The sequence below is a fragment of the Podarcis tiliguerta genome (genome assembly GCF_965153285.1).
Source record: "Podarcis tiliguerta genome assembly, chromosome: 17".
Lineage (NCBI taxonomy): Eukaryota > Metazoa > Chordata > Lepidosauria > Squamata > Lacertidae > Podarcis > Podarcis tiliguerta.
Window position 1 is genome coordinate 37,665,296 of NC_139550.1, and position 17,549 is coordinate 37,682,844.

At 46.8% G+C, this 17,549-nt stretch overlaps 1 protein-coding gene across 17 annotated transcripts in view; it reads right to left on the reverse strand.

The window, feature by feature from the left end:
* Positions 1-1,915: 1,915 nt before the first annotated feature.
* The window catches only part of L1CAM (L1 cell adhesion molecule), a 98,339-nt gene continuing 82,705 nt past the window's right edge, over positions 1,916-17,549 (reverse strand). For 9 of the 17 annotated variants that reach the window (XM_083419482.1, XM_083419477.1, XM_083419476.1 and 6 more), the window contains 2 exons: positions 17,376-17,448; positions 1,916-4,101 (listed from right to left, as the gene is read on the reverse strand). In XM_083419482.1, coding sequence (XP_083275608.1) covers positions 3,873-4,101; positions 17,376-17,448 — 302 coding nt within the window. In that variant the 3' untranslated portion in view covers positions 1,916-3,872. Of the gene's footprint in view, positions 4,102-14,729; positions 14,742-17,375; positions 17,449-17,549 lie in introns of all 17 variants that reach the window. The other 8 variants (XM_083419489.1, XM_083419488.1, XM_083419479.1 and 5 more) reach the window with 1 other exon arrangement.

Below are 17,549 nucleotides of genomic sequence, written 5' to 3' on the forward strand. Positions count from 1 at the left end.
CTTTCACACCACACTTGATCAAACACCTGTCATTTCAGTAATTATGTGTATTTAAACCAAATACCTTCTTCCCAAACTTCAGTGTAGGGACCTTTCCCCCTAAATACACAGGTGAAACTAGTGTGTCTCTTAGATGGGATAGAACTGTCAAATGCTATTATTTACTGTGAGAAAAGTTTCAGGGGGTTGGATGTAGACTTTAGTCATGCTTAGGGGAGACACACTGAAATCAAGAGGACTTAAGTTAGTGATTTAAATGGACCGCCCCTAAGCATGACTGACTCTAGATCCATTTGCTTCAGGAATATGGAATACAAGAATATTCCCAATTAAGTTAACACACCGAAGTCAAAATAGCTCCCCCAAACAAACTAGGCCAAATTCCACAGCATGGGTTTCAGCAGTGTGCCATCAGCCTCAGCTGCCCACAGCTCTTCTTGCTTTAGCCATTTCCTCCTCAAAGGAAGGCTTATTGGCTGCTACTGTACTCAAATCACAAGAAAAACCCATTTTTAAAAGTTTGGCTTTCATCAAAACTAGTACGAGGAGGGAGCCATTGAGGCTGTGTGGCTCTACACACACAGCTGTGTGCCCTTCAATCTCAGACCCGCCAGTTAATCAAGGGCAAGCTTTAATCACAGATTACTCTGCCAATTAAACTGATTAAAGTTTGCCGCCCAAGTCCTCGTGTCCTTAATGTACAAAGCAGTCATCAGAGCGGCAGGCTGGCCTTCCTAAGGAGGCATAAGCAGCTGTTAAGAGAGGCAACAGCAACACCCTGCCAGCTTTGAGGCGCATCTTGATTGATCCAGCAGGCAGAGTGGCAGTGTGCTGGACCCAATCTGTGTTTCACAATACTGGCCGACTGAGGGTTGATAACAGAGAAACAGCTAAGGGCTCTCGGAGGTCTGCGAAGGTCCTTGATCGCAGGGAGGGTTCTACTGACTGAACCTTTCCCGGGTTTCGTTCCTCTATTATCAGGGTCAAACTAGATGTTACGGCCAGTGTCTGGCTACACCTAGTTCTAGGCTTATCTCCTCCCTGACAAGCTTGCTTTCCATGTGCAGGGAAGGTTACTGGTATAGAGAAGCAATCAGGTAATGAGAAGCCCCCACTTGCAGCATGAAGAGGTATGACTCAGATATGGGTTGACCCCTTCCGTGAGAACCGGGCCGGAAGCTGCTGGAACTGGCCAGCTGGAAAAACCAACAGGGGCATCTTCCCAAACTCCCTGCTGATGATGTCAAACGCTGCATTTGCACTTTATCTGGCTCGAGACGTCCGCCGATTGGGTAAGTTGATTTACACCTGGGGTCAAATGTGGTCCCACAGGCTTCTCTGTGTGGCCCTCGGGACTCTTTTCAGCCGCACACCCGCTCACCAGAGGCCACACCAGCTCTGCTTCCTACCCTTCGCGAGTGTGTAGGCTTCCTTGAACTCAAATAATGCCTCATTGACCAGCCTGGAGGAGAGAGAGGGCTGGTGTGTGAGAGTGTATAGAAAATAGCCTCATGGACCAAGGTAAAATTTGCAGTAGTTAGATGTGCCCACTTTTGCCTCTAATTCTGCCCCCTGTGGGCACATGCCTCCAGTTCCCCATCCCTGGTCTACACTGGCTGGCAGCAGCTCCCAGATTCTCGGGGGAAAGTCCTTCCCCATCACCTGCTCCCAGGCCCCTTTTTAATTGGCGATGGCAGAGGGTGAACCTGGGATCCTAGGCATGAAAGGCATGTGGCCCACCACTCAGCTATGGCCCCTCCCACAGCACGATGCCACCTCAGTTCTGGGCAACTGTCACTGAGAGGGGTGAAGAGTGTGCTTCGGATTGGCAAGAGGAAAACCGGTTTGGCTTTAGGGACCCCAAGAGAACACGCCTGCCGTGAGCCACATTTCCCCATCATCACTCCAAGCAAGCTCCAATTCCAGCATTTATTTACCATTTTATAATTCTGTTTATATATACATATATATATATATATTAAAAAAGCCATTGAGAGAGAAAGGTAGATAGCAACAGACCTGACAAAAGAGAAGGATACACAGGGCTGCGGGGCTTGGAGCTGGGCGGGGGGGAGAAGGAATCACAGAGTAGGAGGAAAGGGACTTTTCAAATGTTTTTTCCTTTTTTGTTTTTTAAATTCCAAGCCACCTAAATAGACCAACTAGAAGACTTCAAAACACCAGTCCTAAGATACCTAAAACAAACTCGAGCACAAGGGTTTGAAATATTTACAGACCAGGGAAAAGATGGGGTTTATTTTGCGTAGGGTTGCTCAAAACATCAGAGTACTTTTGTTATTATTTTTTATTATTATTTTAAAAAACGTTTTATGCAAAAAAGCAAGGGTTTGCTTCATCCCCAACAAGCAAGAGGGAAAAAAATTACATCAGACAGAGGCTGGAGATGGGGGTGGGGGTTGATTCGGTGAAGAGGCCACTTTCAAAAGACAGAACGTGTCGCAAGGCAGCTGCGTGAGATGCATTCAAGAAGCACAGAGGTTCTTGGGTTTTTTCTTTTCTCTATTGTTTGTGGGGAGGCTGGGAGTGGGGGACAGAGAAAGAGGAGGGGGTGTCTGTGAAATGGTAAGGTATTTGGCCCAGTGGAAGAAACCGTGGGTTTTGGTCATCAGAAAAAAGAGGGACATGAATTAATGTGGCACCCAAAGAGGAAGAAAAAGGAACGAGAGAGATGCACGCACACACACACCCTAAGTGGGAAATTCAGCACCAGAAGGGGACTAAGTTCTGGCAATGGGTTTCAAACTTTGTTCCCAGGGGTGTAAGCTGGGGCCTCTTGGAAACTAATTTGGGGATTCCTCAGTGAGTCATGGCAGCTAAGTTTCTCCTGAAGAACCCCTTCCTTATGACCACCAATCTTCCACTGCGATGCTTAGTGTGGACCCCGGACCATGTCCCAGAATGCTTGGCAACTCAGACCTCCACGGCAGATGTGCAAGAATGCCTCAGCAGACAAGCCTCGAGACAGAAAGTTTGAAAGCCACTGGTCAAAGGGAACTGCCCCCTGAACAAGGCATGGGTTGGGAAATCAAGCAAGCAAGGAGGGAAGGATTGACAGATCTATGCAGTGGGGTTTGGGGGTGCAGCTGGGGCACACCTCCCCTTGCTAGGTGCAAATGTTAGGAAACTTCAGTTGGCTTAATCCATGAAAAGAAGGGGGTGCATAGCAGAATCAAGAGACCCACAGCTTTTGAACTTTCCAGCCCACTGATACTCATTCCTTTCCCACAGCCATCTTTTCAGCTGTCCCACAAGCCTTCCTTCCTTCCTTCCGCAGGGGCAGGCAGAAGACCCCCATGGACTCCCGGCCCCTATTATTCCACCAGCTGTTCTGTCTGCTTCCCATGTCTTGGGAGGCGGAGTGGAGATGGGACTTTGCAGTACCAGTTAGCACCTGCTTCCTAAACACCTACGAAGAAGGAACATTTCTGAGGCTTGGGAAGGGGGTCATCTGTTCTTTTGGCAATTTTGAACCCTGAGCCCCACTAAGCCCCTCTGAGCTTGTCACTGCCCGGCCCTCCCCACCACAAACACACACACACACCCAATTTGGCTGAAGGATAACTGGGTTTTGGGAGAGGGGTGCAGAAAAGAGAGATATGACTTTGCTCAGGGCTGGTGAATAATTATGGGAATCCCCTGATTTTCTAACCCTCCCTGATGGGATGGGGGGGCCAGCTAGTAAACAAAGGGGTGAATTCCCCCAATTACCACTTCTGCTTGAGCAATTATTATTTCTTTGTTTCTTTCCCTTGGTGAGGAGGGGGTTCTCCCTGTGTCCTCAACCCAATAATCCACAGGGAAATCCTCTTCCCCCAGGGTTGGGGGTATCCTTTGGGGAAGTGCCCCCTCTTTTATTCCAGGGCAGTGACCACATTGGTGGGGCTCGTAGCCCCTGAGCTGTCGTTTCCCCCTCCTTCTTTGCCCTTTTGACCGCTGTACTGGCCGATGAAGGAGCCGTCCTCATTGAACTGGACATCCACGCTGCCCCCATAGTCAGCCAAGCTGTCGTCGCTTCCCAGGGCCTTAATTTCTCCGTTCAGGGAGGGCTGGCTGCTTGTGAAGGGTTTCTCCTCATTATCACTGCAGGGAGGAAAGAAGAGGGATGAGAAAGGGCAAGAGCAGCAACTGGTGTGCTCTACATTCCACTAGGCAAGGCAGACCTCAAAGGGAAGCATACAAATCATGAGTGCAGGAACCTGTGGCCCTCAAGGTGCCACTGAACTCCAACTCCCATCATTCCCGACCATTTCTTACATTGGGTGGGGCTGATGGGAGTTGGAGTCCCAACACCTGAAGGAATATAAGGCAGCATGCAAAACTGCAAGACTTGAATCTTTGGGGGTGGGGAGAAGTCAAGTGCATGCATACAACTGTGTGCCAGAGGACCAGTCCACACATTACAAATATGGCTTCACACACTGTGGGAACGGCTGTGAGAGAAACTGCATCTGCAGCGCACTTGTAGCCCTGCCCCCATCATTCAGCCCAGACACGGAGGTCCAGCTCCAAGGTTCCCTCATTGCAAGAAGGGAAGTTACAGGGAACCTTTCTTGGAAGTGGTGTCCTCCCTGTGGAACACCCTCCCACCAGATGCCAAGGGAATAAACAACTATCTGACTTTTAGAAGACATCCGAAGGCAGCCCTGTTTAGGGAAGTTTTTAATGTGATTTATAATGTGTTGGAAGCAGCCCAGAGTGGCTGGGCAACCCAGACAGATGGGCGGGGTACAACAACAACAACAACAACAACAACAAGGAGGTGGAGGAGGAGGAGGATAAGTCATCTTAGGGCTTATCCGCACTTAACCTTTCCTCTGGAGAGTTCCTCAGTGGCTCTTTACTAAACAGTGGCTCTTTACCACTGAATTGGAGCATTGCTCTTCATTGTGCTTCAACTTTAAAGAGTGGGTTTTCACGGGGAAAGCTCTGGGGCAAAAGATGGAGCTTTAAAGCATGGGAAGAGCAGGGCAAAAGGTTAGCATCAAGAAGCCCTTAGGCAACAGGTTTGGGCTGTCATTTAAGTGCAGCAGAGTGGAAGACAGACAGACCTGTCCCCTGGGGCTTAAGTCACTGAGAAGTAGCACTGTTTGTTTCAGTGGGTCTTGTGCAAGAGAAGCTCTTGGTGGATTGTGCCCCATCTCAGTGGGTAGAAGGAGAATGCACTTTTGATTATGCACTTCAGGCTCTAACATGCTCAGCCACAGTAATCCACAGGATCACTCTCTGGCTCTGTACACACTATACCCTTCCCCCAAAGAATCCTGGGAATTATAGCGCTGCAAAGGGTAAACTACAGTTCCCAGTATTCTTCAGGGGAAGCAATGTGTTTTAAATGTGTGGTGTGTACAAAGCCCTCACAAACATGTCCCTCAGAGCCTCTTTTGAATGTGTGAAGTGCCATAAGGTGGATGAGAATGCCCAAAATCAAGTACTGTTTAAAGCACCAGAGCTCAGTGAGGTAAGGTGGGGAGGGAGTCGGTTTCACACACACCCTGCTTTGTATGCAAACAGGCAAACATGTGCTTAAGATGCCTGTAAGTGTCTAGGTTGGCCCTTACAAATGTCATCATAAAAGTCCTGTGCTCCCAAGAGCATCGAATGCTGGTTGTGAGCCTACAACAAAGGAAAGTGCAAATGAAAATGCAACCTTGGGGAAGCCCAAGGTTGAGTGCTCTCCTGCGGGACAGGGAGAGGACCTGCTGAAGTCTGTGCTTCCAGGATTACACCCTTGAGGATCGCTGCACGTAAGAGAAAACGAATGTTTGAAACTGGCCCAAAGGGACACATTTTAACATTTGAAGAGGAGACTGTGGGCAGGCAGTCAGCATATACCTGAGAGATGCAATTGGCTTAGGATCTCAGGGATATGTTTGCAGACATCATCATCATCACCATCATCATCATTTATTAGTTATGCCCCGCCGATCTGGCTGGGTTTCCCCAGCCGCTCTGGGCATCTTCCAACAGGAGATTAAAAATACATTTAAACACCAGTCATCAAAAAACATCCCTAAACATGCACAAACTCTCCCCTGCCCCCCCATGTCCCACATCTTCAGGTAGATCAACACCATACACCTAAAATACATCCAATGTACATTTAGAGCAAACACCTTCCACCAAAGAATTCTGGGAGCTGCAGTTTAGGGGAAGTCATGAGCTTTAAATGTATGGTGTGGGTCTGTCTTTCCTCTTACTGTGAGAAGTGATCCCAATTTGCAATACAAAGCATGGCGAGAGAGAGACAGTTACAGACAGACAGACAGTGTAGGCAATAAACACACCAAAAATGGGGTAGGCCAAGGATATGCCACAAAGGGCAATGTGTAAGCGTGCAAAGATGAAACAGACAGCAGGAAACACTTTTCAGGCAGGCATGCAAGACTAAAACCCAAGCAGAGGAGTGGATGTGGAAAGTGGCAGGAGCAAAAATGCACATAAAGGACATGTAAGAAGTTTGTTTTATGGCTGAAAAACATGGGCTGTAAGTGAGCCAGAGATGGCAATGTTAAGATTCCTGCTCCGTGATTGCACTCATGAGATTGTTGTCTATCACATGACGGTGTATGTTTTGACTCCACAGAGTGGGAAGTGACAGAGACAGGATGTTTGTGTTACTATGTTCTGTGAAGTGGAACTATTGTCCTTTGTTCTTTCTATTTGCTGTCTGATGAGAAAGAGGAAGGAGCTAAGTCAAAATGCTCCGAGTGTATTATATGTAAATAAAGTAGATTAGCCAAAATGCTGAGCTACTGAGTTCTGTTATGCAAGCTGCGAAGACTCTGTGGGTCCCTAAGTGTGCCGGTGTCTGTTGGCATCAGTCACTGTGATGAAGAAAGCTTTTGAAGCTCCTGAACGATTGACCAGGAGGGAGAGAGCATGCCAGTCGGGCATGGGTCTCTGCCAGGGTCCTACTCGAGAGTAGGATGGTTCCTGACAGGCATGAATGGGAAGAAAGTGTGGGTGTGTAATGGAGATAAGGCTATGTGTGCTTTAAAAATGCAGCAAGGAACCCCAAACGTCATATCAGGAAATGCCAGATCCTGCAACCTGTATGCATCATGCAAACTAAGCAAATCTGCAGCTATTTCCTTAGCTCATATTATTTATTCTGACTTTGCTTGCTGTAGGAAGGGGCAATGAGCACCGTGGATCACTGAAGGCCTCACTTTCTGGTCTCATGAAATCCTGTCAGTACCCCTTTGGGGTTTGACGATTTCACTAGATGGCTGCTCTATCTTTACAACCATAAGGCCCAGAAACAAGCTCCCCAACCCCATTTAAATAGAAGTTGAGAATCTCAAGACGCTATGTAGCTAGTACCAAGTTCTGCAGTTTTTCTGAACTTGTACAGAATTGCAGATTGCTGCACAGAGAGAGAAATCAGGTTCAAAGGAAAGTCCAATTGTACTACAGGGGTGACATCTGTTAGAAAGAAGCAGGCGTACTCAGTCAAGTGAACCCTAGAGGGGCTGCGCAAAGCCCTGGCTGTAGAAGTGTGCAAACATGCCCATGAACTAATGAGGCAGGGACCAAAGTGAATCTCTGTTGTCATCAATTCTGACAAAGCTACGAAGGCCCATGCCCACTGCACACCGCAAAGAGGAAAGCATGCAGGCTGCAGCACTAGGAAAAAGCATCTATTCAGTATCTCCCAAAGGGAGGAAGCAGGGAACCCCAGGGCGCCTTCTGCAAGGCTTAGATGGCAGGTAGCTGAGACGATGCTGCTTTGGTGCTCCAGGAAAGCAGATCAGGACAAAAGTGCAAGGGCTGGAGGGCAAGGGGGAGATTGTTACCTAATTCTAAGCATTGATGAACTTCAAGGAAGGAAGACAATAAGAGAGAAAGAGGTCAAATCATGCACAATTAGCTCTTGGGTCACTTTTATCCTGATGGCATTATATATACGCACACACTTCCTCTCTCCCCTGTACAGCTGTGTCAGTTCCTGTTCATTAAAACCAAGTTTTGCCATTGGTTTCAATAGGAGATGGACTGCATTTGTCCACAGGTAACTGTTTCCTTTAGGACACTGGTCTTCAACTTGTGGGTCGCAACAGGAGCACTACCACCATGCAAATATATGGTAAAAGATTAATAAATGGGTCTCCAAAATTCATGTTTTGGTTACAAGTGGGTCCTAAGTATGAAAAGGCTGAAGGTTCTTGCTTTTGGATATGGCTAAATTCTTAGGTATGATCCACTTTTCCCATGTGCACAGTATCTGGAATCCCAACATTGTTAAAAAATTATTTTAAAGAAAAGGGCTTTGGGAGAAGGGACTACCAAACACTCTAAAAGCAATTCTCCAAATTCATGAAAAAATCATCAGTAAAATAATAAAGCAAAGCACCCTTTGTAAAATGGGAGTTCAAAGTTGTATTGTTTATAATTGGCTAAAAATGGGTAACAAGTTGTCCAAACTTTGCCTTTTACAACAAGCTTTAAATTGTACTTCTAACGGGACCTCTTGGAATGCTTGATTTCATTCATACAGTTTCTCTTATTAGCAATTTTGTAGTACTGAGGCAGCAGTAGCAAAGGTCAAATTTACAAATGCAATGAAGAATGTTTTTATACATAGAATCATAGAATCATAGAATCATAGAATCATAGAGTTGGAAGAGACCACAAGGGTCATCGAGTCCAACCCCCTGCCAAGCAGGAAACACCATCAGAGCACTCCTGACATATGGTTGTCAAGCCTCTGCTTAAAGACCTCCAAAGAAGGAGACTCCACCACACTCCTTGGCAGCAAATTCCACTGTCGAACAGCTCTTACTGTCAGGAAGTTCTTCCTAATGTTTAGGTGGAATCTTCTTTCTTGTAGTTTGTATCCATTGCTCCGTGTCCGCTTCTCTGGAGCAGCAGAAAACAACCTTTCTCCCTCCTCTATGTGACATCCTTTTATATATTTGAACATGGCTATCATATCACCCCTTAACCTCCTCTTCTCCAGGCTAAACATGCCCAGCTCCCTTAGCCGATCCTCATAAGGCATTGTTTCCAGGCCTTTGACCATTTTGGTTGCCCTCCTCTGTACACGTTCTAGTTTGTCAGTGTCCTTCTTGAACTGTGGTGCCCAGAACTGGACACAGTACTCCAGGTGAGGTCTGACCAGAGCAGAATACAGTGGCACTATAACTTCCCTTGATCTAGATGCTATACTCCTATTGATGCAGCCCAGAATTGCATTGGCTTTTTTAGCTGCCGCGTCACACTGTTGGCTCATGTTAAGTTTGTGGTCAACCAAGACTCCTAGATCCTTTTCACATGTACTGCTCTCAAGCCAGGTGTCACCCATCTTGTATTTGTGCCTCTCATTTTTTTTGCCCAAGTGCAATACTTTACATTTCTCCCTGTTAAAATTCATCTTGTTTGTTTTGGCCCAGTTCTCTAATCTGTCAAGGTCGTTTTGAAGTGTGATCCTGTCTTCTGGGGTGTTAGCCACCCCTCCCAGTTTGGTGTCATCTGCAAATTTGATCAGGATGCCCTTGAGTCCATCATCCAAGTCGTTGATAAAGATGTTGAATAAGACCGGGCCCAAGACAGAACCCTGTGGCACCCCACTAGTCACTCTTCTCCAGGATGAAGAGGAACCATTGATGAGCACCCTTTGGGTCCGGTCAGTCAGCCAGTTACAAATCCACTGAGTGGTAGCATAGTCAAGACCGCATTTTACCAGCTTCTTTACAAGAATATCATGGGGCACCTTGTCAAATGCCTTGCTGAAATCAAGGTAGACTACATCCACTGCGTTCCCTTCATCTACCAGGCTTGTAATTCTGTCAAAAAATGAGATCAGATTAGTCTGACATGACTTATTTTTCAGAAATCCATGCTGACTATTGGTGATCACAGCATTCCTTTCTAGGTGCTCACAGATTGTTTGCTTAATGATCTGCTCCAGAATCTTCCCTGGTATTGATGTTAGACTGACTGGGCGGTAATTATTTGGGTCCTCTCTTTTCCCCTTTTTGAAAATAGGGACAACATTTGCCCTCCTCCAGTCTGCCGGGACTTCGCCTGTTCTCCAGGAATTCTCAAAGATGACTGCCAGTGGTTCTGAGATCACATCTGCCAGTTCTTTTAATACTCTTGGATGCAGTTCATCTGGCCCTGGAGACTTGAATACATCTAAACTAGCCAAGTATTCTTGTACTATCTCCTTAGTTATTCTGGGCTGTGTTTCCTCTGCTGAATCATTTCCTCCAAATTCTTCAGGTCGGGCATTGTTTTCTTTATCGGAGAAGACTGAGGCAAAGAAGGCATTGAGGAGTTCAGCCCTTTCTGTGTCCCCTGTTTGCATTTCACCATCTTCTCCTCTGAGTGACCCCACTGTTTCTTTGTTCTTCCTTTTGCTACGAACATACCCATAGAAGCCTTTTTTGTTGCTTTTAACCTCTCTAGCAAGCCTGAGTTCATTCTGTGCTTTAGCTTTTCTGACTTTGTGTCTACACGTGCTGGCTATTTGTTTGAATTCCTCTTTGGTGGTTTCCCCCCTTTTCCATTTTTTGTACACATCCTTTTTTAATCTTAACTCAGTTAAAAGTTCTTTAGATAGCCACCCTGGCTTCTTTAGGCACCTTCCATGTTTCCGTCTCATTGGTATTGCCTGAAGTTGTGCTTTTACTATCTCCCTCTTAACAAACTCCCAGCCATCATGAACTCCCTTTCCTTTTAGTATTACTGTCCATGGGATCTCACCCAGCACTTCCCTAAGTTTTATGAAGTCGGCTTTCTTAAAGTCAAGAAATTGAGTCCTAGTATGCTTGGCTGCTCCTTTCCGTTGTATAGTAAACTTCAGAAGAGCATGATCACTTGCGCCTAATGATCCTTCCACTTCTACCCCATTAACCAGGTCATCGACATTGGTTAGGACCAGATCTAAAATGGCTGTTCCTCTTGTTGCTTCTCCCACTTTCTGGACAATGAAGTTGTCTGCAAGGCCAGTGAGGAATCTGTTTGACCTTATGCTCTTGGCTGAGTTTGACATCCAACAAATATCTGGGTAATTGAAGTCCCCCATTACTACTATCTCCCTTCCTTTTGCATGCTTGGCCATCTGTTCCAGGAAGGCATCATCTATGTCCTCCGTTTGGCTTGGGGATCTATAGTAAACTCCCACAATGAGGTCACTATTATTCTTCTCTCCCTTAATTTTGACCCAAATGCTCTCACTTTGGCTTTGAGGTTCTAAATCTTGGATCTCTTCACAGGTATACACATCCCTGACATATAACGCCACTCCTCCTCCTTTCTTGTCTGGTCTGTTTCTCTGAAATAGATTGTATCCCTCCATTTTTACATTCCAATCGTGGGACTTATCCCACCAGGTTTCAGTGATGCCTATTATGTCATATTTAGTTTGCTGTACCAAGAGCTCAAGCTCATCTTGTTTATTTCCCATGCTTTGTGCATTAGTGTACAGACATTGAAGTCCATTAGTCATTCCCCCGTGTCTCTTATTTAAGGATTTTTTCCTCCCACCACTAGGTCTGCTTGCTGTTTGCTCCATTTGGTCTATGACATTTGGATGATCATCTTCATCAATTAATAGACTCCTACCTTCAGGAGCACTGTCTCCCTCCCCCGCATTAGTCAGTTTAAAGCCCTCCTGATGAGGTTTCTTAGTTTTTTGGCAAAAACATTCCTCCCAACCGTTGTGAGGTGCAGCCCATCGCTTGCCAGAAGTCCATCCTCAAGAAACTGCAGTCCGTGATCTAAGAATCCAAACCGTTCCTGTTTACACCATTTGCGAAGCCAGCTGTTTACTTCCACTATTTTCCTCTCTCTCCCTGGGCCCCGTCGTTCAACTGGGAGGACAGATGAGATGACGATTTGTGCATTTAATTGCTTCAATTTCCTGCCCAGAGCCTCGTAGTCTCTTTTGATCTTCTGGAGGCTATTGCTTGCAGTGTCATTGGTTCCCACATGAACCAAGAGGAAGGGGTATTTGTCAGTGGGTTTTATGATTCCTTGCAGTCGTTCAGTTACATCTTGGATCTTGGCCCCGGGGAGACAGCACACTTCCCGAGACATCTTGTCAGGCCCACAGATCACTGCTTCTGTTCCCCTCAGTAAGGAATCCCCTATCACCACTACACGCCTTCTCTTAGGTTTGGTCAGGGTTCTTCCGTGAGCGGTCCGTTCCAAGGTCGCCTGCACATTCCCTGAGGACTGACTTTGCTGCTCATCTTCATATACGTGATCGACTGTAATGAGGGAGAGATCCTCAAATGGAGTCTGCTCTTCGTCTTCCATGCTAGGGGAGAGGACCTCAAAGCGATTGTGTATTTCGAGACAATCAGAGCGAACCCTGGGCCTCCTACTTCTTTGAGTCACGTTTCTCCACATATCGGGCTCCTGTGTTGGTGAACTAGCCGCCTCCTCAGGGGAGTCCCCTGTCTCCTCCTTGGTGGAGACGGTGTGCTCTGTTGCTTCCAAGAAGAGCTCCAGCTCTCTAATTCTTTGGAGCGTAGCTACACGTTCCTCCAGTTGCTGGACTTTGTCTTTTAGGAGGGCAATCAACATGCAATTGCTGCACGTAAAGCTGCCTGCAACCTTTGGCAAGATGGCAAACATTGCGCAGGAACCGCAGGCGACTGCAGCTGTTCCCTCCCCCTCCATCTTGAGAATGTGTCGTTGGGCTTGAGAGTAGCTCCCCTAAATCTAAAAGATGGTTCAAACTGCGCGCGCCGATAGGCGCGCGCCGCTGCCCTGCAAACACTGATAAGCTCCTCCCACAGCTAATCACCTGCCTCAACAGAAACCCTGCCCCCTCTGACCTTTGACCAGGGAAAGCAGCTAATCAGCCACAAGAATCACACACACAAGAAACCCCTTTTGGCTCCTTCTTCAGCCGCTGCCCTGCAAACACTGATAAGCTCCTCCCACAGCTAATCACCTGCCTCAACAGAAACCCTGCCCCCTCTGACCTTTGACCAGGGAAAGCAGCTAATCAGCCACAAGAATCACACACACAAGAAACCCCTTTTGGCTCCTTCTTCAGCCGCTGCCCTGCAAACACTGATAAGCTCCTCCCACAGCTAATCACCTGCCTCAACAGAAACCCTGCCCCCTCTGACCTTTGACCAGGGAAAGCAGCTAATCAGCCACAAGAATCACACACACAAGAAACCCCTTTTACAATCTGAGATGTTAATGTTGAATTGTGTGAAAGTTGCCACACACTGCTCCAGTAGCACACACCTGCTCTATCCTAAATATATAATTAGGAGAGCTGTATCTTTAGTAGTATCACTGACTGCCCATTGTAGTTCATTATGGAAGAGTACTGCATGCTTCAGCTGATTGACTGAATTTATTTATAAGCTGTGCCCAAAGAGGCTAACAACAAATATTCACTTATTATCAAAATAGAAAACATTGGAGGCTGGGGGAACTTTGAGGCGGCCATCTGGGCTCGTTGAACATCTGCTGCATTTCCTATGTCGGTGTTCATTGTTCAAAGCTCTAGGAACTTCAGCCGTTTGTTAGCCGAAAAGGATTATTGGCTGAATTTAGAAAATGTTGAATTGTTGCTTGGCAACAAAGAAAAAAATGAATGAAAAATGTGCAGCTGAAAATATACGGGATTTCGTGCTCCACCCCCACACATGTGGTCATCAGTTTTGATGATTACTGAATAGTGATTTTATATTCTTGAGTGTTTTCTTGTTTTGGTGCTCAAATCCCTATCTGTCTGTCTAAAAACAATCAATAAAACCAAAGTAGGAAAGCAGATAAGAAGATAAGATAAAATCAAGTTAAAACAACCACAGTTCAAAAAGGCCTGCAGTTAGCTAATGGAGAATGCCTTTTGAAAAAGCCAAGTCTTCACTCAGCCACCATCCCCAGCAAAACAACAACAACAACCCAACAACAGGGGGGGGGGAGAGAAACAAATGATCCTCAGGAAGTGGATATTACAGTGGTTCACAGACGTGCCACATGATCCTATGCATGCTTACTCAGTAGTTAAGCCCACTGTGCTCTATGGGGTTTAGATGGGTTGGTGTGGATAGTACTGTCCATTCCCCACAAATCAGAGCATCTGTCATTTGAGCCTTGCCTCAGCAACACATTCACAGGCCCTTGTTAGGCAAACCAGCATTTCCTCAGACCTCCCTCTAGGGAAAATAACCCTGGCCTATCTGCCAGAGCAGTTGCAGAGACGCAAAAACAATATATGTACTTTTTTGAACACGTGAAGGTTGCAATCCTAGGCATGCTTACCAGGGAATACCCCCCCCCCCAACCCAGTTGGATTTACTTCGAAGTGAACATGCTATGGCAGTGTGAAGCCCTCATCCCTGCAGGATTCCAGACATTTATCGCATAATCTGCATATATATATCCTCGGGGTGGAAAGATCAGGCATGTAGCATTTCAGGGAAGATCTACCAAGAAATTAAAAGCCATTTTCACAAGCTAACATTAATAAGACTGCCTGTTAGTCTGGAACTCATCACTGGAATGCTAATGCAAGGCAGACAGTAGAAGAGAACAGCATTTAAAATGTAATCTGTCTTGACACCTATTTTTCATTTGGATTTGCAAAAGGTGAGGAAAGCACAAAGCTATTTAAGGGTCATTTGTGGATAAAGACAGTGAAAAAGGGAGGGAGGAAGGAAGCAAGGGGGTGAGTGTCCTTGTCCAGCCCCACCTTCCTCAGGCAATATGCAGTCCCCAGATATCCCTCTTACCTCTCCAGGGACCTCCATTAATGAAGCAAGAGATGGGGGAGAAAAGAGAGAAAACCAGCATCATATTTTGAGAGTTTTCTGCAGGGGACTAAGGGCAGAAATGCATATACTAAGGCTGTGTTGTACTGTGTAATTTGGGTCTATGGACTGCAATAAAGGGGGGAGGGTGTAAATATACTAAGGGCTTCTCCACACTTCTTCTTGTTCCATTGTCCCCCCACCCCAGGGGAAAACTGCTCTTCAGAGCTCAATTGAAGCAAATGGCAATCTCTTCATTCCAATTAAGAACTAAAGTTGAGGTGGATTTACGGCAGCACGGCCAGTTCCTCAGCACTGAGTGCTGAACTCGGGGGGGGGGGGAACCACAGGGTGTTGCAACTATGGCATAGAGCATGCGCAGAATGGAAGGTGAAGATGGGGGGGGTGCTAAATTTTGGGCTCGCACAGGGTGCTGCAGAAAGTTGAAAGCCCAAAGTCCTCCCCTGGTTAAAGAGCAGGTTTTCCCTGGGAAAAGTGTGGGCAAGGGGATCTGTGCCCAGAAAGTGTGGGTCAAGGGGAAACCGCTTGGACCCACGCTTTCTAGGCATGGGATAAGCGGAAGTGTGGGCAAGCCCTAAGAGGAGTGAGCAGCATGTTAAACATCAGGAATCCTATTTATGAACCCTCACTTCTGCTGACCCTAACTTACCCAGGGACTCCCTTCTTCAGTCAAGCCTTTCAAGAAGCCTCACCAACCTTTTATTGCATCCTTCCCCAACCTAGAGCCCTCCAGATGCTGTTGAGCCCCCATCATCTCTGATTATTGGCTGAGGATGATGATGGTTGCAGTCCAACAACCTCTGGGGACACAAGGCTGGGAAAGGCTGCTCAGCTGATTCCTCCGTTGACCTCCCCCTCCCTCTCCTCACTGCTCCCTGTCAGTCCTTGACTGCTTCCCTATCTTGTCTATTGTAGATTACCAACCCTATGCAGAAACAGCACAACTTTGTCAGTCTGTAAAAACCCCCAGCATCCCACTAACGCTATATCAATGGAAATACTTGGTGTAGTAACTCAGGTGCCAACCCAAAAGATCTCCTGGCTGCCCTGATGTGTAGCACCATCAGAATCTCAATCTCACACTTACTAAACTGGATTATTGCAGCAACCATCATTTGGCAGATGATGGTGTTTTGTACAAGACTCTGCAGAAGATCACTCACCAGCCACCACCGTCACCCTTACTCTCTCCTCCTGCTTGGTCACTCCCTGAACCTACCACCAAGGAAGAGGGACTCATACTCAAGACTGGGTGTCCAAATAAAAACCCCAGCAATTGATTTACATGAAGGTAATCCAAATCCTCTGCCAAGATAAGTGGGATTTCTACAACTTGCATACATTATGCAAATTTGCATGACATCTTACTTAGTTTATTTTTCTTTTGATAGTCATGGAGAGGGAGAAGGAATTATTCAGGGCACTGAAGTGAGGCACAACCCACAGAAGTATATACCATATTTTTCGCCCTATAAGATGCACCTAGTTTTCAGAGGAGGAAAACAAGAAACAAGAAAGCAATGCAAAGCCTCTTGAACGAAGAACACAGGAGCACTCCCGCTGCGCTCAAGAGGCTTTGGGTGGCTATCCCCGAAGCCAGAAGAGCAAGAAGGATCAGTGCGCACCGATCCCTCTCGCTGTTCTGGCTTTGGGGATAGCTGCGCACCCTGCATTCGCTCCATAAGTAGCACACACATTTCCCCTTACTTTTTAGGAGGGGAAAAGTGTGTCTTATAGAGCGAAAAATACGGTGTTTGCAACAATAAGGGCTAGAAACTTGCTTCCTTTAAAAAAAGGAAAAAAGAAAGCTTGAGATTCTTAAGGAAGCTGGGTTCTGTGGCCAATATCACATTCTACTGCTTTTCCACATTTCTGCAAAACTACACAGCCCTGCTAATATCTCACAAGGTTTGGTCACTGGGATTCCAAGCACAGGCTGGATTGGTCATGGTGTGGTGGTGTAGACTAGGTGCGTGGCGGCATCAGAAGCAGGCTCACTTCAGTAAATATATTGAAGTGTTGAGAATGGGCACTACCTATTCAAACACCCAGGCTTGTTTACATCTCGGATGGGAGGATAAAGGAAGAGCATAAGAAGAGGAGCCCTCCTGGATCAGGCCAAGGGGGACCCATCTAGTTCAGGATCCTGCTCTCACAGTAGCCAACCAGATGCCCACGGGAAACCTGCAAGCAGGCCATGGGAGCAACAGCTCTCCCTCCTCTCCTGCAGTTTCCAGCAACTGGCATTCAGAAGCATCACTGCCTCCAACAGCGAAGGCACAACACAACCATCAGGACTGGTGGCCATGGATGGCCTTATCCTGCATAAATTTGTCCCGTCTTTAATGCCGCCACTGCTCTTGGATGCAAAATAAATCCCAGAGTCTGTTTCTCTGGCCACAAGCAAGTGCAGCCCATTAAACCCCACACTTTCCCAAGCACGGGGGTCCCGGCACATGAGGCCACTTAAGTTCCTGGGGTTCAGACCTATAGAAACCACATGGATAAACCTTGTGGTCATGGAGAGTGGCTGCTTTGGCCCTGCATGTCTTTCCCACCCCACCCTCCCTCCTGAGCCCAGGGCATCTTCACTCCCCTGCCTTGTACCTGTACTCCCCAAAGGTCTCGTCCTTCATAGGCCTGGCCTCGGAATCCACCTGAGTGTCTTCTTTGTCTTTCACTAGAGAAGAAGAGAAAACATGTCAAATGAGGTGAAAGCCTTGATGGGCAGGGGACCAGCCAACCAACCAGAGCAGAGCAGAGGTTTGGAATTAGGGTCTG